The 18,909-nt window shown below is 28.0% G+C and overlaps 1 protein-coding gene across 2 annotated transcripts; it reads right to left on the bottom strand.

Moving 5' to 3' along the window:
- Positions 1 to 78: 78 nt before the first annotated feature.
- On the bottom strand, positions 79 to 7,740 carry LOC122504079. Of its 2 annotated transcripts, XR_006301802.1 has the most exons (3): positions 7,615 to 7,740; positions 1,676 to 4,029; positions 79 to 205 (listed from the first exon to the last, which is right to left on the bottom strand). XR_006301802.1 is itself a non-coding variant. In XM_043614976.1 (2 exons), exon 2 carries the CDS (start codon positions 4,006 to 4,008, stop codon positions 1,729 to 1,731), a length of 2,280 nt encoding a protein of 759 aa, XP_043470911.1. In that variant the 5' UTR covers positions 4,009 to 4,029; positions 7,615 to 7,740; the 3' UTR covers positions 1,594 to 1,728. The 2 variants fall into 2 exon arrangements, 1 of the variants encoding a protein (XP_043470911.1); XM_043614976.1 differs by lacking the exon at positions 79 to 205 and having other exon boundaries at positions 1,594 to 4,029.
- Positions 7,741 to 18,909: the final 11,169 nt, after the last annotated feature.

Below are 18,909 nucleotides of genomic sequence, written 5' to 3'. Positions count from 1 at the left end.
CTTCGATTTTCAATATTTTGTAATTGTGCTTTCATTTGTTTTAACGATTCTGCAACCTCCAACTGTTTTTTCGTCTTCTTTTTTGGAGGCCCCTCATCTGACGACGATACAAGTCTTAAAGGGACATTTATACTTCTTCCACTACTAGAATTTTTGGGAGGATGCTTTTCGCTTCGCCTTTGCAGTAATCTATCCATTATCTTGTCTATATACATACATAACAATTGTATCAATTAAAATATCCCATATTTCTTAATTTCAGTAGACTACAAATTTAATATTCTTTATTAAAATTTTATTGCAGTAAACGGAATTTTTCTTTGAAAGAATTTGAAATAGATTTTTGTCTTCAAAATAATATACAAATTTTTAATAACGTTCTTGTTAGACTTCATACACGGTTGCCACAAAATCTAGATTTCAAAATTCCAGGCTTTTTCCAGGTTTAAAATATTAAAAATTCCAGGTTCAAATTTATGAATTATTTGTGATGAAAAAACAAGTATTTTACAAAACAGTGTTAACAATATTCATTATTATGTAATTATAAATTAAAGTTCTCTTAAACAGTTAAAATCACTGTCATTTTTATGTTTATTTTTCTGAAAGTGATACTTTTGATATTCGATTTTTCAATTTATTTTTTTTTAAATTATATGTTTTTTTCTATTGAAACTACTTTATTTAATACTCAAAAGTAAGAATTTAAGTTTCGCAAAATTAATTTGAATATATTAAAGTCTTTTTTCTTTGAATTTTACTCGGGCTAATATGTAAAATTTAAATATTTATTTTTTGGCACTATTTTTAAAAAATTTCTAAGAGTTTAAAAAAACCATAAAAATTTAGTTCTCTCATAAATTATAAATTATAAATTTTTACTATGAAAATGGTTAATAATATTATTAGAGAGTAGATTCTATAAAAGTAATCGAGATATCAAAAATTTCACTTTCAGAAGAATCAGCCATAATTAGAACATTGAAGTCATGTCTGAATTAAATAATTTTTATCTTTAAACTTTGTTCAAAATCTTAAACAAAATGCAACTAGTAACAAAAAATTTTGACAATCGTAATACTAATAAAGATATAAAATCCTTTTTTTAGAACAATCTTAACAACATTTTTTACAGTTTTAGTCAATAATTAAAAAAAAATTAAATTAATTTAAAGAGAAGATATCATGGAAAAGGAAAATTGCATGTTAACATTTTTAAAGGAAAATAACATGTTGAATGGAATTTTTCATTAACCCAAAAAAATTCCAGAAATTCGTTCAAATTCCATGCTATTTCTAGGTTTTGCAGGTTGTGTGGCAACCATGTCATAGCTTGAGAATTTATACGCAGCGAAATGAATAATATTCGATTAAAATTATGATTTTTAATATTTCTTAACAAAAATTTTATAACTTATTTATTAGTGTGGTTTAAAATATAAAAGTACTTAAATAAAAACGTTTATTTATTATATGAAAAAATATAAAAAAGATATTTGGTCATTCCGGGTGACCGCATCGGAGTCCGCGTTATAAAAAATCGTTAGTAGCGCGAAAGTTAACGCTTCTTTTTTTTAGATATTTTTATAACAAGAATGTTTAATAACTTTTTACTTAAGAAAAAATTTCAATAAAATTAAATTTAGTTTACACTTCGGTAAAACAAGAAACTTACTGCATAAATTGCATGTTCCTTCTAAAGAATTCGACAAGTTGTTTTGAGGGGCTTTATAGTATATTTATATTGTCAGGTAAATGAAACGGTGATAATAATGATGCACATATCCATTCATTTTGAACAACGATATCTTCTTGATCTTTTACGTTACTCCATTTTGGCATGATATACATTTTACATTTAATGTCTCTTAATTGAATTGTTGTCAAACTATCTTGTAAATTTGTACAATGATAGATATCTACAGAGACAGAGGATATTCCTGCTTCATAAAGCTCGCCAGTTGATTGAAATTGTTGGACAATTAATCGAATTTGATTTTCTTGTTGAATAATGTTTCTTATAATGCATATTTTCTTATTTTGTAAAAAACAACAGCTGTTGCGTAGTGCTGTAGAAAGTACACATTTTCCAATTTCTACTTTATTAAATTGTTGGCAATGGTTTGCATTAATGTCTTCTGGTAGAGGACCATCGTTATGTCTGAGTGATAATTGAATTCGTATATTATGGTCAAGAGGTGTTAGGGCATAATCTTCTCTTTCCGAAATTCTCTTGTAAATTTGAGGTAGTTTTAAGTCTGGTTTCCGTATATATTTGCGCAGTTCTTGCAAATTATTTTCATAACAAAATGCGCTATGTGTTTCTGAAGGGCCGAGAACTTCACGATCGTCTACCAGATGAAGCAAACAATGAATGTTATATGAAAGGAATTGTTCACCATACAACAACTCACACAAACTCACATATTGTTTTAAACCTTCTCTGCAAAAAGGAAACATGTCTTGTAGAGTTTCTTCAGATTCCAAGAGACGCATAATTGCATGCAAAATCATTAAATGCTGGTAGTATTCTTCACCGAAGATATCTTTTACAACTGCAGGAGCAGTATAAAGTATAAATTGTCGCAATTCTGTAGCTTTGAAATTACTGAAGTTGGTTAATTTTTGTGGTTGCCGATTAAAGTCTGATGGACAATATAATTTAAGTTCTTCCATTCTTGCATCAAGTACATCCCTTTTCCTTCTTAATAGTCTGCAGAATCCAAATTTTCCTTCAATTTGTGCTGATAACAATTTCTTAACATTTCCAAGATAAACACAATGCATTATTTCAAATGGAACTCGAGTTACTATAGGCAAAACATCAGCCAAAGGAGATCTGCCTTTTTGATGATCTTCATCAGTAACATTCCTATAATCATCATCTGTTCGACCTGCGTGCTCATTGCCTGGAAAAACCATTGTTCCTTGAAAACCATCATTTAAACATCGACGACCTTCTACTTTGCACTTAGAACAGGGATCAGCAGAATTATGTCCATAATGGTTTAAGACAAAAGCTCTTGCCGGTGCATCGGCAATAAAACATCGTAATGTTAAAGGTAAACGTCGATTCCTTATTAGTATGCCACCTTCACGCCGTATTTCCGAAATTTCTTGGATCAATTCGTCGTAAAAATCAAAAGGATTAGTTGGTTTATGTTGTCCTTGAAAAATCCCTGCTAGTATTGGTCGTTTATCAGCGATATTAAATATTCTGTACTGATGAGGCCAAAATTGTTGTGGGCCTTTGTCTACTTTAGCACCATCCGTGCTAAAATCAATTTCTAAAAACTCCGGCCACAAATTAACAGGAATACTTTCTAATTTTTTTATCAAAGTCTTTTTGAATCCAATATGCAAATATTGACCTCCACATATATTTTGGATTCTTGTACTGGCAACAACAGTCGTCGTGTTTAAAAGTGTCCTCGAGTCTTGCGGTAGTTCAATTAAGTTGAAAGGGAATTGGTGCAATGTAGTGAGTAATATATTTCCTTGGCTGTGCTTTAAGTTTGCTGATAAAAAGGCATTTTTTAAAGCTCTTCTTTGTAGATTAACAGCATTATCCTGATAATTATTTCCTTCATTTTCATCTTCTGAAGCATTTAATTCATTAATATTATCAACACTATCGCCACCAACTTCAGCATCGTTATTGTCATCATAATCATCACCATCGTTAACAACACTTTTATCACCACTATCATCATCGTCATCACCAGCGTTATCAACACTATCATCACCACTATCATCATCGTCACCCCCATCGACATCGTCACCCCCATCGACATCATCACCATCGTCATCATCAACATCATCAACATCGCGTTGATCTGCAACACCTTGTCCACCACCATGAAAACCATTATCATCATTTGCTATAATTTGCTCTTCATCCTGCAATGCACGTTCATCGATGTTGAGTTTATTCTCAATAATTGTATTTAATCTTCTCCTTTTTTGTCTGCGGCTAAGTTCAAACAATCCTTTAAACTTTTCAGACATAATTTTTCGGTATATTTAATCCTGTTAACAGTAATTAGAAATTGTTTTACGTAAGCAGAAGAGACTAAGGTGACGATTTAAGCATTTTTCTACATAAATAGACTAAAATATAATAGTGCAATTAGATACACGAAAACTCAAAACATTCTAGAAATTTTAATTTTAATTCAAGGAGTATAGAAGGAGAAAAAATGAAATATGTAAAAGTGAATTTCATGCCGTTTCCAAATTCAGGGATGCCACAAAAATTTTATTGCATTTTTCCATGATTTCCAATTCAAATGTTGATTTCTATTTGACCTTAAAAAGAAAGTTCAAATTTTTTTTTAAAGTTTGCAATTTTAATAAACAGGACAATATTTTACAAAAGTAGACATTTGAATTAAAGTTTTCAAAACACAAAATTTTCGAAGAATTTCAATTTCTGAGACATTTTTTAGTACTTTCAATAATATTCTTCGGCTTTACCGTGATTTCCCTTAACCCGTGGCAACCCTGAAATAATGCAAAATAGAATATAAAGTATTTTATTAACTTTAACAGTTTTCAAAACATGCAGGTCAATATATTTAAAATTGTACATTTAAGTGACGAAAAAAATATCGTTTTTTTAATAAAAAATAAAGTTATTAAAGTTGTCACTGAAAAACAACATGTTTCTTCATTTTCCATAAAAAATAAAATAACTACATATTTAACAGCGCCGATTGAAATACTTAATGTATAACTTAAAGTTAATTAACTTGCATGATTTTAAAGCAATTTTTCTTATTCTACATTTCCTTCAGTAAGAAAAATATTTAAAATTAGAAAAGAGCACTTAAAACGTTTAAGTAGAATGAAGTTACTTAAAAAAGTTACTTGAAGTTAAAAATTATAACATTTCACCATAATTAGATTATTTGATAGTTTTACACACGACCAAGAACCTCCCATATTTCGACCAACTTACACCATTAACTTAAAAATATGTGAACGTCCACATGAAAAGGGCCCATTTTGGCACTATTGGACTTATCAAGAAGGGCGAATTCCTTGCAAAATTGAAAAAATTCGACGAGTTACAGAATTTTAAAGTTTAGAATGTATTTTGTAATAATAATAAAATAGACAATATATAATTAAATGAATACAAAAACCTCATTTTGAGAAAAACGGGATTAAAGATTATTATTCACTCTCTAAATTTGAATTAGTAAAAATGTTAACTAATTCAAATTAGTGACTGACTTTTTGAATTAGTAAATTTTACTATTAAATAGTTATTTCTCTAATTTATTAGTAAAATTTACTAATTCAAAAGCAAAAAGTCAGTCACTAATTCAAATTAGTGAACATTTTTACTAATTCAGATTTAGAGAGAAGATAAGAATTTTTCTAGTCCAGGGCACCATAAAGATGAAAACCCAACCGATTTGAAATCCCCCCCCCCTCAATTTTGAAAATACGGAATACTTTTGCAAAGGACCGACAAAATGGGTCCATTTCTTTTTTCTACAGAACCAATGAAATTAAACCGCATATATACAAAATTCGATAAATTTTTGCTTAGGCATTAAATATGAATCGAAAATTGTTATATAACATAAGCATTTATTAAAAAATACAAAAAATGTGAAATCAAAAAGAAATAATAAAATAAATATATAAAATTGAATTATAAATATAAAAAACAAAAATTAAAAATATTATGGAAAACGCTCATTGATAATACAATTATAATGAATACTAGACGAAAACCTGTACTGTTAGAAGACAATACAAAATGTACATTTTCATATTATACATGATGAAAATGCGGAAATGAAACGCAGTAAAAATTAGTACATCAGGGTAGCCACAAATATTTAATTTTATTTCCCTGACATTTCCTATGTTCGACTGGCAGTGAGAGAGTTCACCAAAGCGCTCGGCGAGTTGTTGCATGCAGAATCTCAATTTAAATTAGCATAAAATTTTTCAAAAAAAGCTAATTGTTAACAGAAATTCTTCGCAAGAATTTAATTATTTTAACAAGTAGTAAAATTTCTCAAAAAAATTCAATTATTAAAAAAAATGTAATATATAAAATTCATTGCAATAATTCAATTGTTTTCATAAATAATAAATCGATTATTCCGTAATTTATTTTTAACACAATTTTTATTAGAAAATTGTAGAAGAATTCAATTATTTAAATTACAAAAGAAATAATTTATTGAATAATTGAATGTTTGTTAAAATTCAATTCTCATAAAGAATTTTAACAACAAATTTTTAAATAATTCAATTCTTTTGACAAATTTTAATAAAATTTTTAAGAATAATTACATTTTTCGAGAAATTCGATTAAAATATTGTATCAAAAATAATTATAATCCTGCGATGAGTTTTATAATTCATGAAATTAATTTAAATTTTCCCAAGAATTTTATTAAAATTTTTCTAAAATAATTGAATTTTGGAAAAGAATTTTATTATTTATAAAGATACTTAAAATTTTGACAAGAATTTTTTTTATCATAACTGAATTTCTGTGAAGAATTTTATTATTTATATAAATAATTGAATTCTTGCGACGAATTTTATAAAAATCTTTTTTAAAAATTCATATTTTTCAAAATTTTTTTTTAAATTTTGCATTTTAAATAATTGAATTCCTGAGAAAATTTTATTGCTTATGAAAATAATTGACTTCCTGTAAAATTTTACCAAGAATTTTATTAAAAAATTTATTAAAATAATTGAATTTCGATGAAGCATTATGATCCGCAAGTTTTAAACGTTCAAATGAACGAAATATTTTTTATTAAGAATATTTTCATAAGTTTTGCAATAAAAATTGCAGTAAAAATTAAAAATTAAAATTTTACATTCCGAAATTTTAGTTAATTATTTCTTTTTTACTGCAATTCAAAATTATTGCAATACAAATTTAATTGGAAGAAGAAATAAATAAATTTCGTTCATTTGAACGTTCAGAACTTTAGGATCATAACTTTTCCAAAATCCAATTTGTTTAGTATTTTGAACTAAAATTCTTCTATCAATCTAGTACATATTTATGAAAATTGTAAAAATTATTCTTGAAAAATTAAGTTATTTAAAAAGAAATTATAGCCAGAAATAGAAAAAAATGAAGGCTTTGTATTAAAATTCGTAGTAATTTCATAGTTTACGAGGCAAACAAAAAAAACATCAAAATTCAGAGTTTTCTCATGAATTTTAAAAATTCAATTTTTTCCAGTACTTTTAACTAAAAATCTCTGGCCAATTTTACTTTCCCTGATTTCCCTGACCTGTGGAAACCCTGTACATGCTACATGTATATACAAGAGGCCATTAAAACAACACAAACACTAAAAATTAATTTTGTGAAAATCCGGACAGGTTCTACTGAATAAAAGAAATAGTGAAATTACAAACAAAATATAATTAAAACCATGTCCGGAATATAAAAACAATTTAGAAAATTATATAAAATTATATTTAATGTCATGCTTTTTGTGATGCAAATAAAATAAAAGAAAAAATCTTTTTCACTAAAATGAAAGAAAATCCGGAAGCAAAATTTTTAGGGTTAGGTTTGATAAAATGTGATTAATCTATAATATAATGATGACTTACCAAAAGAAACACTCAGCTGAGTAGAAAAAAAATCCGCATTAACTTGCACTTCTGTCTAGTCGGAATGTTTTTTTTTCAAAATAATTTAGATAATTGTTGATAACCGACGCCGTCTAAAACGTTGCAACAAACACGTCCAGGTTTGGCTAGGTACTCAATCTCGCAATATATACCACTGAGGCCCGACTTCTATGACACATGCGCAGAATTCACACAAAAATCACATGATTAAAATTGCGCACATTTTGAAACGAACAAATACACTTTTATAATTTTTATGAGTTAATAAAAATTTATTAAATATTTTTTGTATTTATTCACAAAAAAAATTGTATAGGGTTTACATACTGTTTATCTTTTTATGAGTTCGAAATAATATTACATTAAAAATAATACAAATTTTTAGTATAAAAATATATAATTATATTAAAATTTACTTTGCACTATTTTATTTATTTAAAAAAATTAATACTTAAGTAAAATATAGATGTATTTTATTCAGAAAAATTTTTCCAAGAAAAAAAATTTGTTTTTTTGATTTTTAAAAATGTTTTATTTGTTTTCATTTACCTAAAAATGTATTGTTTAATATTGTAATATAAATATTTAAAAAAATATATTAATAAAAAATTATAAATACTATAAATAAATAAATAAATAAATTATAATATAAATAAAATAATAATAATAATTATAATATAAATAAATTATAATATATAAATTATAAATAATATAAAGATATATTATTTATAAATAATTATATTATTAATAAAAATATAATATTTATTATTACAAGAACGCGATTGTAGGGTGTTACACCACACACCACGCCTTCACGCATGCGATGAACTACGGTATCACAAGTGCTACCCCTGTGCCACTCAATACGCAGGCACACATTTTTTTCATCTTGCGTGAAGGCTACGTGAAGGTTGCGTGAGTGAATTCGGTGACTCGCATGCTGGATGCGAGTACGTGCGACGCACGATTGTTATCTGGGTTATTCTAAATTATAAAATTAATCAAATTAATTTTCGGTCTCAAAAATAAAAATTAATTACACGAATGCACATCTTCAAAGAAATTCCACTCGACATGTAAAAATAATGTAACATTAACAAATAAGCAAAAAAATCATTAAACAATTTATTTTAACCACTTCACTGACGGGGCGTTCCAAATGGCGTTCCACGCGCCGAGGCCCAGACTGGCAAAAACACCGAAATGGCGTTCCTAATAAAACTTTATTTTTAAAGAGTGTACACTACTTTTAACTTATACAAAGCAATATTTCTATAGTTTAGACATCAGGGAACAAGATTATCACAATGAAAATTTCAGTTTTTGGGATTTTTAATGTTTTTTCAAACGTTGAAATAGTCAATTTTTACCACTTTTCACCAAATGGCGTTCCACTTTTTTTCAATTTTTACGCAGTAAAACTCATATTTTTTATTTAAAAAATATATTTACATACAAAACATTATAATATAATAATGTAATAAGTAAAAAATAAATATAAATAATTAATAAATAAAATATAATAATTATTAATAATAACAAAAGTGGAACGCCATTTGTTAAAAAGTGTTAAAAATCGACTATTTCAACGTTCGAAGAAACATTGAAAATCTCAAAAACTGAAATTTTCATTGTGATAATCTTGTTCCCTGATGTCTAAACTATAGAAATATTGTTTTGTAGTAGTAAAAAGTAGTGTACACTCTTTAAAAATAAAGTTTTATTAGGAACGCCATTTCGGTGTTTTTGCCAGTCTGGGCCTCGGCGCGTGAAACGCCATTTGGAACGCCCCGCCAGTGAAGTGGTTAATTATATTTATAATATAATTTTGTCATCAACCAACAGTGGAACAAAAAACGTTTTTAAAACTTGATTTTTTTATTTAACATAACCTCACTTTTTCGAGTTTCTTCTGGCTTTGAAGCTTCATAATTAAATATTATAATTATGTTTAAACTAAATGTTTTTTTAGAAATGTGTTGAGGAGTAAATTGTCGAAAGGTATAGAAACTGATTTTATTTTGCAATGAGGAAAACAAAAGTTATTTAAAAAATACTGAAACCGTAGAGGGAATCCCTCCCTAGGTTTTGTACATTTGAAAAAAGTTAAAGTACATTGCATACGTTACGTACGTAAGTATTAAAATTAAAATACATGTAAATACAAATTAAATTCTTTGTTAATATTATTTGTATATATATATTTATTAGGAAGAGTTTGTAAATATAATGTGTGAATTATTTGATTTATTAATTTAAAGGATTTAATTAATTTTATTAATTAAAGTTAAAGGTTAAAGTTAAATACATTAATTTAATTAAAGTTAAAGTTTTAAAGTTAAAGTTTAAAGGAATAAAGGACATTTGCCTGTTATTTTGATTTCTAAATGTAGAATATTAATTTTTTAAATTCTGATGTTTGTACATAATTATATTATAGTGGTAATAATTATTATTTAATATTGATTAATATTTGTTTTTTTAAATCTTAATTATTGATTTTTTAACATTTTGTTTTTTAACATTTTGGTAGTTAGTTATTATTTTGGAAAAAACTTTATGAATATTAAAGATGTACTAAAAATAACATGTGATTACGAGATACCAGATACTTGATAAACAGAGATTTAGTCAAGAGGTACTAGATTAACAAATACTCTATTAACAGATACTAGATTAACAGATACAAAACAGAAAAATTTACCAAAAATATACTTATATTTAATAATATTAATAATATTAATAGATGAAGATACATTCTTTACATTCTTAATAATCTTTAATAAGAAAGGATAAGATAAAAATTCCAGTTACTGTTAAATGTGACAATAGTAACATTATTTACATGTGTTCTGAATTAATTAATTTTATGAAAAACTATTTTTTAGAAGCGATATCTTTTCAATAAATTGAAAGAAATCATGTCGAACAAAGAAGGAACTGTTAATTTAATAGTGTTACAGATTTTAATATTATACTTACTAAAGGAGCAATGTTAAATGATACTCATATTGATGAATTCGAAAAATTATTGAGAAGGGAATCAAATTCTGCTTTTAGCATGCAAAGCACTTTGTATTTTTATACGCTTGAATTTATTAGTCCGATTGAAAAAGGTAAAAAGCATATTCAAATACTTTTTAGTGGACCTATCAAGAAAGGTCATTGGATTTGCACTTATTATGATGGAATGAGACTTTATATTTATGATAGTCTTAATGAAGGATGTTTAAATGAAGATCAAAGGAAATATTTAAGTAGATTATATCCTTTTAAACCTCCAGTAGTTTTCACAACTGTTGATCAACAACCAAACAATAGTCTTGCTTGTGGAATATATGCAATAGCATTCGCAACATCGATATTTTTTAATATTATGCCCCACTCTGTCAATTACTATTATTATAACATGAGAAATCATTTAATGTTAATGTTCAAAAACAATCGTTTAAGTAAATTTCCGTCAGTAAGGTCGACTAATATTAGAACTATGACTGTTGAATATAATTGGGAGTGTCTTCTTAGGAATCGAGCTAGAGAAAAAAGTTTCCAAAATGAAGAAAATAAAATTGTTGACAATAATTTATCATCGCTGAATTCAACCAGCAATGTTTGTAAAAAAAATTTTGTTGATAGTTGTTTAGAAGATTTGCCTTTAATTGCAGCAAATGATGTTAATAATATTTCTATTGATTCAAGCAATGGAATGAAAGATATAAGATTAATAATAACTGAGAAGCAAGGAGAAAAAATAGCTATGGTTCATTTTTCTAAAGAAGAGGAAAATATAAATCATAAAACGTCAAAAAAAAGCTGCTTATCAAAAAAAATATCGACAGAAAAAGCGAGAAAATAATAAAATTGTTCGCTCTGAATCATTGGATTCTAATGAATTCATTAGTGCAGAGCAAACTTTAAATACGAGGCCCCAAAGCACATCTACAGCTTTATCATCAGCAGAAGAAAATATTTCTACTTCTAAAGTTAAAACGTCAATTCGTGACAGAAGTGTTACTTACAAGCGCACCTCTCGACAAAATAAACATACTTCTGTTCAAAAACAAAATCAGTCTGATATTATTTCAAAGTCACATATAGAGATAGGTTATATTGTAATGAAATGAACATTACACGTGATCATTCTTATGTAAAACTTTGTGAACATAAAGTTAACAGTGAATTATTTATAAAATCAAAAACTAATGATGATTGTAATGATTCAAGAAATGTTACAAAATATACTAATTTAAAAAATGAAAATCAAGTAAAAAAGATCAATAATACGTTCTTTAGAGGAAGAAGAACAACATCAAGTCATGAAACGTCAAAAGAAAGCTGCTTATCAAAGAAAGTTTCGACAAAAAAACAAGAGAATAATAGAATTCTTAACCCTCAATCACTTCAAACAAAGGACAGTATTATTACAGTGTCAAAATCAAATATAAATTCAGAAAAATCCTCTACAACTGTTACTACATCTTTGGCAAAAGATAATGTAACTGTTACAGCAAATTTAGCAAATACTAATATTTCCGGTCGTCAAAAAAATGTAGCTTATCAAAAAACTCATAGCCAAAAAAACGGGATTTTGCACAGAATCAAAATTTCTCTGACAGTATTTCAGTCTCGCATATAGAAGAACATTTTGCTGGTGCGATGAACATTTCATGTGAGCATTGTAATGCTAAACATTTCAAAGCAGAAAGAGTATCTAATAAAAAAAATTCATTTCATGATTGTTGTAAACATGGCGAAGTCATTCTTGAAGATCTACCTGCTCCTCCACTCATATTACAAAATTTATTTGATGGCACCCACGAATTATCTGGGCATTTTTTTCATAATATACGACCTTACAATAATTCATTTGGTTTTGGTTCTTTCAACGCTAACTTAGTTAATTTTAACAATAGACGACCAGGACCATATTGTTTCAAAATACATGGTCAGGTTTATTATCAAATGAATACATCTTTGTATGCAGAAAGGATACTCCTTCATTTGGACAGTTATTTATTGTTGATCAAAACGAAGCTTCCGAAATTTGTTGTAAGAATAATGTTCAATTAAACCGAGATATTGTTGATGGAATTGAAACAGCCCTTCGGGATTGTAACCTATTTGCACAGTCCTACCGTATGATGCATGAAAAAATTAAAAAAACAATGACTGAAAATAATGCAGAAATTTAGCCTGAGATGCAATTATTATTTTCATTAAAGCCTGGGATGGATAGTAGACGTTATAATTTACAAAGTGTCAATGAAGTTGCAGCAATTTTTACTACAACTGCTGATGGTGATATTCCAGAATCATATGTTACCGTATATAATAAGAATACAAAAAGTTTACAATATATAAGTTCTATGAATCCCAATGTTGAGCCATGGATATATCCTTTATTTTATCCACATGGAACAAGAGGTTGGGATAAAAATCTGACCTGCGCTAATACAAATAAACGTGTATCAAGAGCTGCATACATCAGGCATAGAATGGCTTCTAGGGACAACAATGTATTTTTAAAGGGTGGTAGATTATTTCAGCAATGGATTGTCGACAGTTATGTGAAAATTAAAAAGGTAGGACAAATTTCTGTCGAAATAATCAAAAGAAACTTCGTGCACATACTTACGAAGGTCTAATTGATCATTTACAAAGAAGAGCTGATGATTCGAACAATGAAGTTGGGAAAATTGTAATACTTCCATCATCTTTCACAGGTTCTCCGAGAAATATGTTACAGCATTACCAAGATGCAATGGCTATTGTGAAAAAATTTGGTAAACCTGATCTTTTTATTACGATGACGTGTAATCCAAACTGGCGTGAAGTAAAGGAAAATTTATTACCTAACCAAACTGCCTTTGACAGACCAGATATTGTATCGCGTGTTTTTACCATAAAAAAAGATAAACTTATTAATACTATTGTAAAGGAACAATTATTTGGCGAAGTGATTGCTTATGTGTATGTCATTGAATATCAAAAACGTGGATTGCCGCATATGCATTTATTAGTGACTTTGAAACAAAATTATAAAATAACAACACCCGAGATTGTACACAAATATATTTCGGCAGAAATTCCAAGTCAATCAGAAAATGTTATACTTCATGACATCGTTATGAAAAATATGATTCATGGCCCATGTGGAAATTGGTGTAAAGATAATAATAGTAAATGTTTGAAAGGTTTCCCAAAACAATTCTGTTCTGAGACAATAATGGATAAAAACGGATACCCAACGTATCGCTGCTTTAATACAGGACAATACGATCGCCTAAATGGAGGAACTACAGATAATCAATACGTTGTTCCATACAATCCTACATTACTTCAGTTATTTAATTGTCATATTAATGTAGAAGTAGTTTCAAGTATTAAATCCGTAAAATATTTGTATAAATATATTTTTAAGGGACATGATGCTGCTGTAGTAATTACCGATAGTAGTAATAATACAAGTTCTTTAGAATATGATGAAATAAAAAACTTTATTGAAACTCGATATGTTAGTCCTGTTGAAGCATGTGATAGAATATTTGGTAGACCATTACAGAGTAAAAGTCATTCTATTCTCCGATTACCTGTTCATTTAATTAATCGGCATACTGTAACCATTAGTGAAGAAGCAAATGATGATGCTATAAATGAAGCTTTACAGAAACGGACTATGTTATTAGAATATTTCGATTTAAATAGGCGTGATCCACAAGCTAGACAATATACATATGCAGAAATTCCATGTTATTATGTTTTTAAGAAAGAACGTGGTGAAAATGCATTAAAATGGGTGAAGCGTAAAGGGTCATTTAATGTCATTGGACGGATGTATTCAATTTCGCCCAGTCAATCAGAACTGTTTCATCTTAGATTACTTTTAATAGTAGTTAAAGGCGCTACAAGTTATGATCATCTGCGAACTGTCAACAATATTGTACATGACATTTTTCGTAGTGCATGTTTAGCATTAGGCCTTATTGAAGATGATGGAGAATGGGAACGTGCTTTGACAGAAGGAGAAGTATGGATGATGCCACAACAATTAAGACGTTTATTTGCGCGTATTTTAATTTATTGCCATCCAGTTCATCCAAACGAACTTTGGGAAAAGTTTAAAGAGGCTATGTCTGAAGATTATCAGAAAAATTATCCATCTAATGAAGCTCATAAAAGAGCATATAATGATATAATTAACTTTCTGTTGCATGAAGGATCAAATATTCGCAATTTTCCTGAAATGATACAGTTAAATGAAATAAGTATTGAAACAGAAAATCAAACGAACAACGAAATGTCATTGCAACAACATAAAGAGATTGGTGAAATGCAATATGTGAAACTGAATTCCAAACAGAAGGATATTGTTGATGAAGTATTAAATGTAGTTATTCAAGATAAAAGAATACCATCTTCTTCATGTTATTACATTGATGGACCAGGTGGATCCGGAAAAACTTTTGTTTATACAACTTTATACCATTTGTTAACCCCTTGACTGTGGATGACGTGTATACACGTCATGGCCCGAACAAGAAAACATCTTAACGTATATTCGCAAAAATTTTTACTCGGGGGTTTTTGGGGTCGCTGATCACGATTCTGAAGTCAGATTTTCAAAATAAATCATTTTTCATCCAAAATGTCCGCCAAAAATTTTGAAAAATTTCAAAAGTAGATAAATTATTTTAGAAATTCTTACTCGGGGGTTTTTGGGGTCGCTGATCACGATTTTGAAGTCAGATTTTCAAAATAAATCATTTTTCATCCAAAATGGCCGCCAAAAATTTTGAAAAATTTCAAAAGTGGATAAATTCTTTTAAAAATTTTTACTCGGGGGTTTTTGGGGTCGCTGATCACGAATCTGAAGTAAGATTTTAGAAACAAATAATTTTTCATCTAAAATGGTCGCCAAAAATTTTGAAAAATTTTAAAAGTGGATAAATTCTTTTAACAATTCTTACCATTTAAACTTTGAAAAGCTAATAACAGATTCGTAATCAGCGACCCCGAAAACCCCCGAATAACGAATTTTAAGCGTATTCAATGAATTTTTCAAAATCGTGTCCGCCATTTTGGATCCGCCATTTTAAATTTTAAAAAACTAATGTCAGATTCGTAATCAGCGACCACGAAAATCCCCGAGTAACGATTTTTAAGCGAATCCAATGAATTTTTCAAAATCGTGTCCGCCATTTTGGATCCGCCATTTTGAATTTTTGAAAACTAACACCGGAATCGTAATCAGCGACCCCAAAAACCCCTTAGTACCTATTGTCATGAAAATTTATTTACAAGAAGGTCTTACACATTTTGGGACCATTTTGTTATATTTTAGCTACACACTGAAGGGGTTAAGAAGTAAAGGAAAATGTGTTTGTACTATGGCATTTACAGGCATTGCCGCAATATTACTTCCCCGTGGTAAAACTGTACATAAAACATTTGGGATGCCTGTTCCATTGTTCTATGATTCTACATCAAATATTAAAAGTCAATCTAAGGAAGCTACATTTTTGAAAGAGGTTGATGTCTTTATTTGGGATGAAGCTCCAATGGCGCCAAGATATGCTATGGAATTAATTGATAGAACATTACGCGATTTTATGAATGTTGATATGCCATTTGGTGGAAAAACTATGCTTTTGGGTGGTGATTTTAGACAATTATTGCCTGTTAAAGTTAATGCTACTAGAAGCAAATTAGTTAATTTATCTATTAAATCTAGCACATTATGGAGTCATTTTAAGGTGATATCATTAACAGAAAATATGAGAACTTTACCTGGTGAAAAAGAATTTTCAGAATATTTATTATCAGTTGGAAATGGTACTTTAAATGATAATGATAATAATATACTAGCACCAGAGCAATGTGTAGAAAATGGTGATATCATTCATAAAATATTTGGAGAATTAATTATCAATAATAAATACGATGATTTAGCAAAAGTAGCAATATTGTCTGCTCGAAATGTTGATGTTGATGAAATTAACAACAAGGTACTCGAACTGTTTGATAATAAAAGTGAGCGAATTTATACAAGTGTTGATAGTACCGAAAATTGTGATAATGGAAGTATAAATGATGCTATTTTACCAGAGTATTTGAATACTTTAAATCCATCAAATTTCCCGCCTTATGAATTACGATTAAGAGCCAATTGTATTGTCATGCTACTTCGAAATCTTAGTATTAATGAAGGTTTATGTAATGGAACGCGAATGCAGGTATTAGAACTATCAAACAATCTGCTACGTTGTCGTATTTTAACAGGTGATAAGGTTGGAGATATTGTATTTATAAATCGTATTACGCTGTATTGTGAAGATATTTATCCTTTTACTTTCAAACGACAGCAATTTCCTATAAAATTAGCATTCGCAATAACAATAAATAAAAGCCAAGGACAAACTTTTGACAAGATTGGTGTAGACCTTCGTAAAAATGTATTTAATCATGGGCAAGTATATGTTGCATTTTCACGAGTTAAATCTTGGGAATCATTAATTATATATTTAGGAAATCAAAGACCTAATTTACTAATCAAGAATTATGTTTACACTGAATTATTGAAATAAAAGTAAATATTTTTTCTATAAAAATGTCTGAGTCGTTATATATTTTTTTTCTTAAAAAAGGAGTGTGTCTCAGTATGGCTGTCTTTACGCGTAAGACTTTCTTCGACGCTTCTTATTGGTAAATTACGTCATTTTTTTGTAATAAGATTCACACGTAAGATTTCTTTACACGTTTCTTTCTTATCAATTGGTCAAAGACGTTTTAATTTCCTAATTTCAAATAATAGTTCAAACTTCAGATAATTAAGACACTTATTTGTACGTATTTTAATGTACTGCCAACCAGTTCATCCAAATGCACTTTGAAAAAAGTTTAAAGATAATATTTCTCAAGATTATTAACGAAATTTTGCATCGTATGAATCTTATAGAAAAGCATATATTGAAATAAATTATTTTCTTCGAAATGACGGAGTACTTACATTTTTTGTATAATATTTACAGAAACCACACTTATATTTCTTTTTTATAGCAAAAGTAGGAACGATTTTAAGAAACAAAAGTAAATTTTTAATTTAATATCCTCTGTTTATGGCTTTCTTTGACAATAGAGATGTTTTTTTGCTAGCTAAGTGAAAAATAGTTAAAAATTGTTTATTTAGTAACGTTTTTCTTTCATCACTATTTTTTAAAATATAAATTTACTATGGAAGATTTTAAATGCTACAAAATTTAATTAACAAATAGATTACTTTGATTATAAAAAGGTTTTCTATAACTTCATCGTACAAAACTTTTGATAAAATGTGCCATTCTTGAAATATACGCTTTTCTTTAAGCAAAGAAAAGTGTTGTTTTTTTTATCAAAACCATAAACTTCACTGTAAAAAAATCTGGTGTAAATTTACTATGTCCGACGTTGGAAAGTTTGGTCACTATGTCCGACGTGGTATTTTTACACGCCGACTGTAATCTACATAACCTGCAAATATTTTTTGAAATAATATTTTCAGTCGTAACTTTTTGTATTTATGAAATATAGCCCAAAACTTTTTGTAATATTATTATTTACTTATGAATTAGCATATACTTTCTATAAATGTACATTATATACACTTTTTTAGAGTTATTTATAAAAACTTGAAAATTTTTCGAAAATCTTAAAGGAATAAGAAAATTACATTCGCCATGTAATTGTACAGATCGTGCGACGTAATATTACGTCAAAGTGTAGAAATACACGCAATGTAAAAATACCACGTCGGACATAGTGATCAAATTTTCCTACGTCGGACGTAGTAAATTTACACAAAACTATTAAATTACATAGTCGTATAATGTAAAATTATTAAAAATATTAAAACTACTTTTGGAACGAAATAAATTTACTACGTACAACCTATAATTTTGATGTGTGGAATTACAAGTTTTGTGTTATTTTACACCAGATTTTTTTACAGTGTTTAGAAATGATACATTTAGAAATAGATAAAAACAGAACTAGAATTGTAAAGGTATAAAAAATTGTTTTACGCACAACATAGGCTATTATTTTATTAAATTGAATAATATTTAAAAATTCCTATTATCAGAAACTGTCACTCAAATTGATACCTTAACAAACAAAAGACTGTAATTTAAAGAATAAAAATGCAAGAGAAAAAACGCGCGCGCGGCAGCGCGCGATCGTTCTCGTATTAATAAAACCAAGAAGGCTACCCTGTTTAAAAAATTTGATAGAAATGGAAAG

This window comes from Leptopilina heterotoma, unplaced genomic scaffold (assembly GCF_015476425.1).
Source record: "Leptopilina heterotoma isolate Lh14 unplaced genomic scaffold, ASM1547642v1 Lhet_278, whole genome shotgun sequence".
NCBI classification, from domain to species: domain Eukaryota; kingdom Metazoa; phylum Arthropoda; class Insecta; order Hymenoptera; family Figitidae; genus Leptopilina; species Leptopilina heterotoma.
This window is presented reverse-complemented; position numbering and strand designations above follow the sequence as displayed.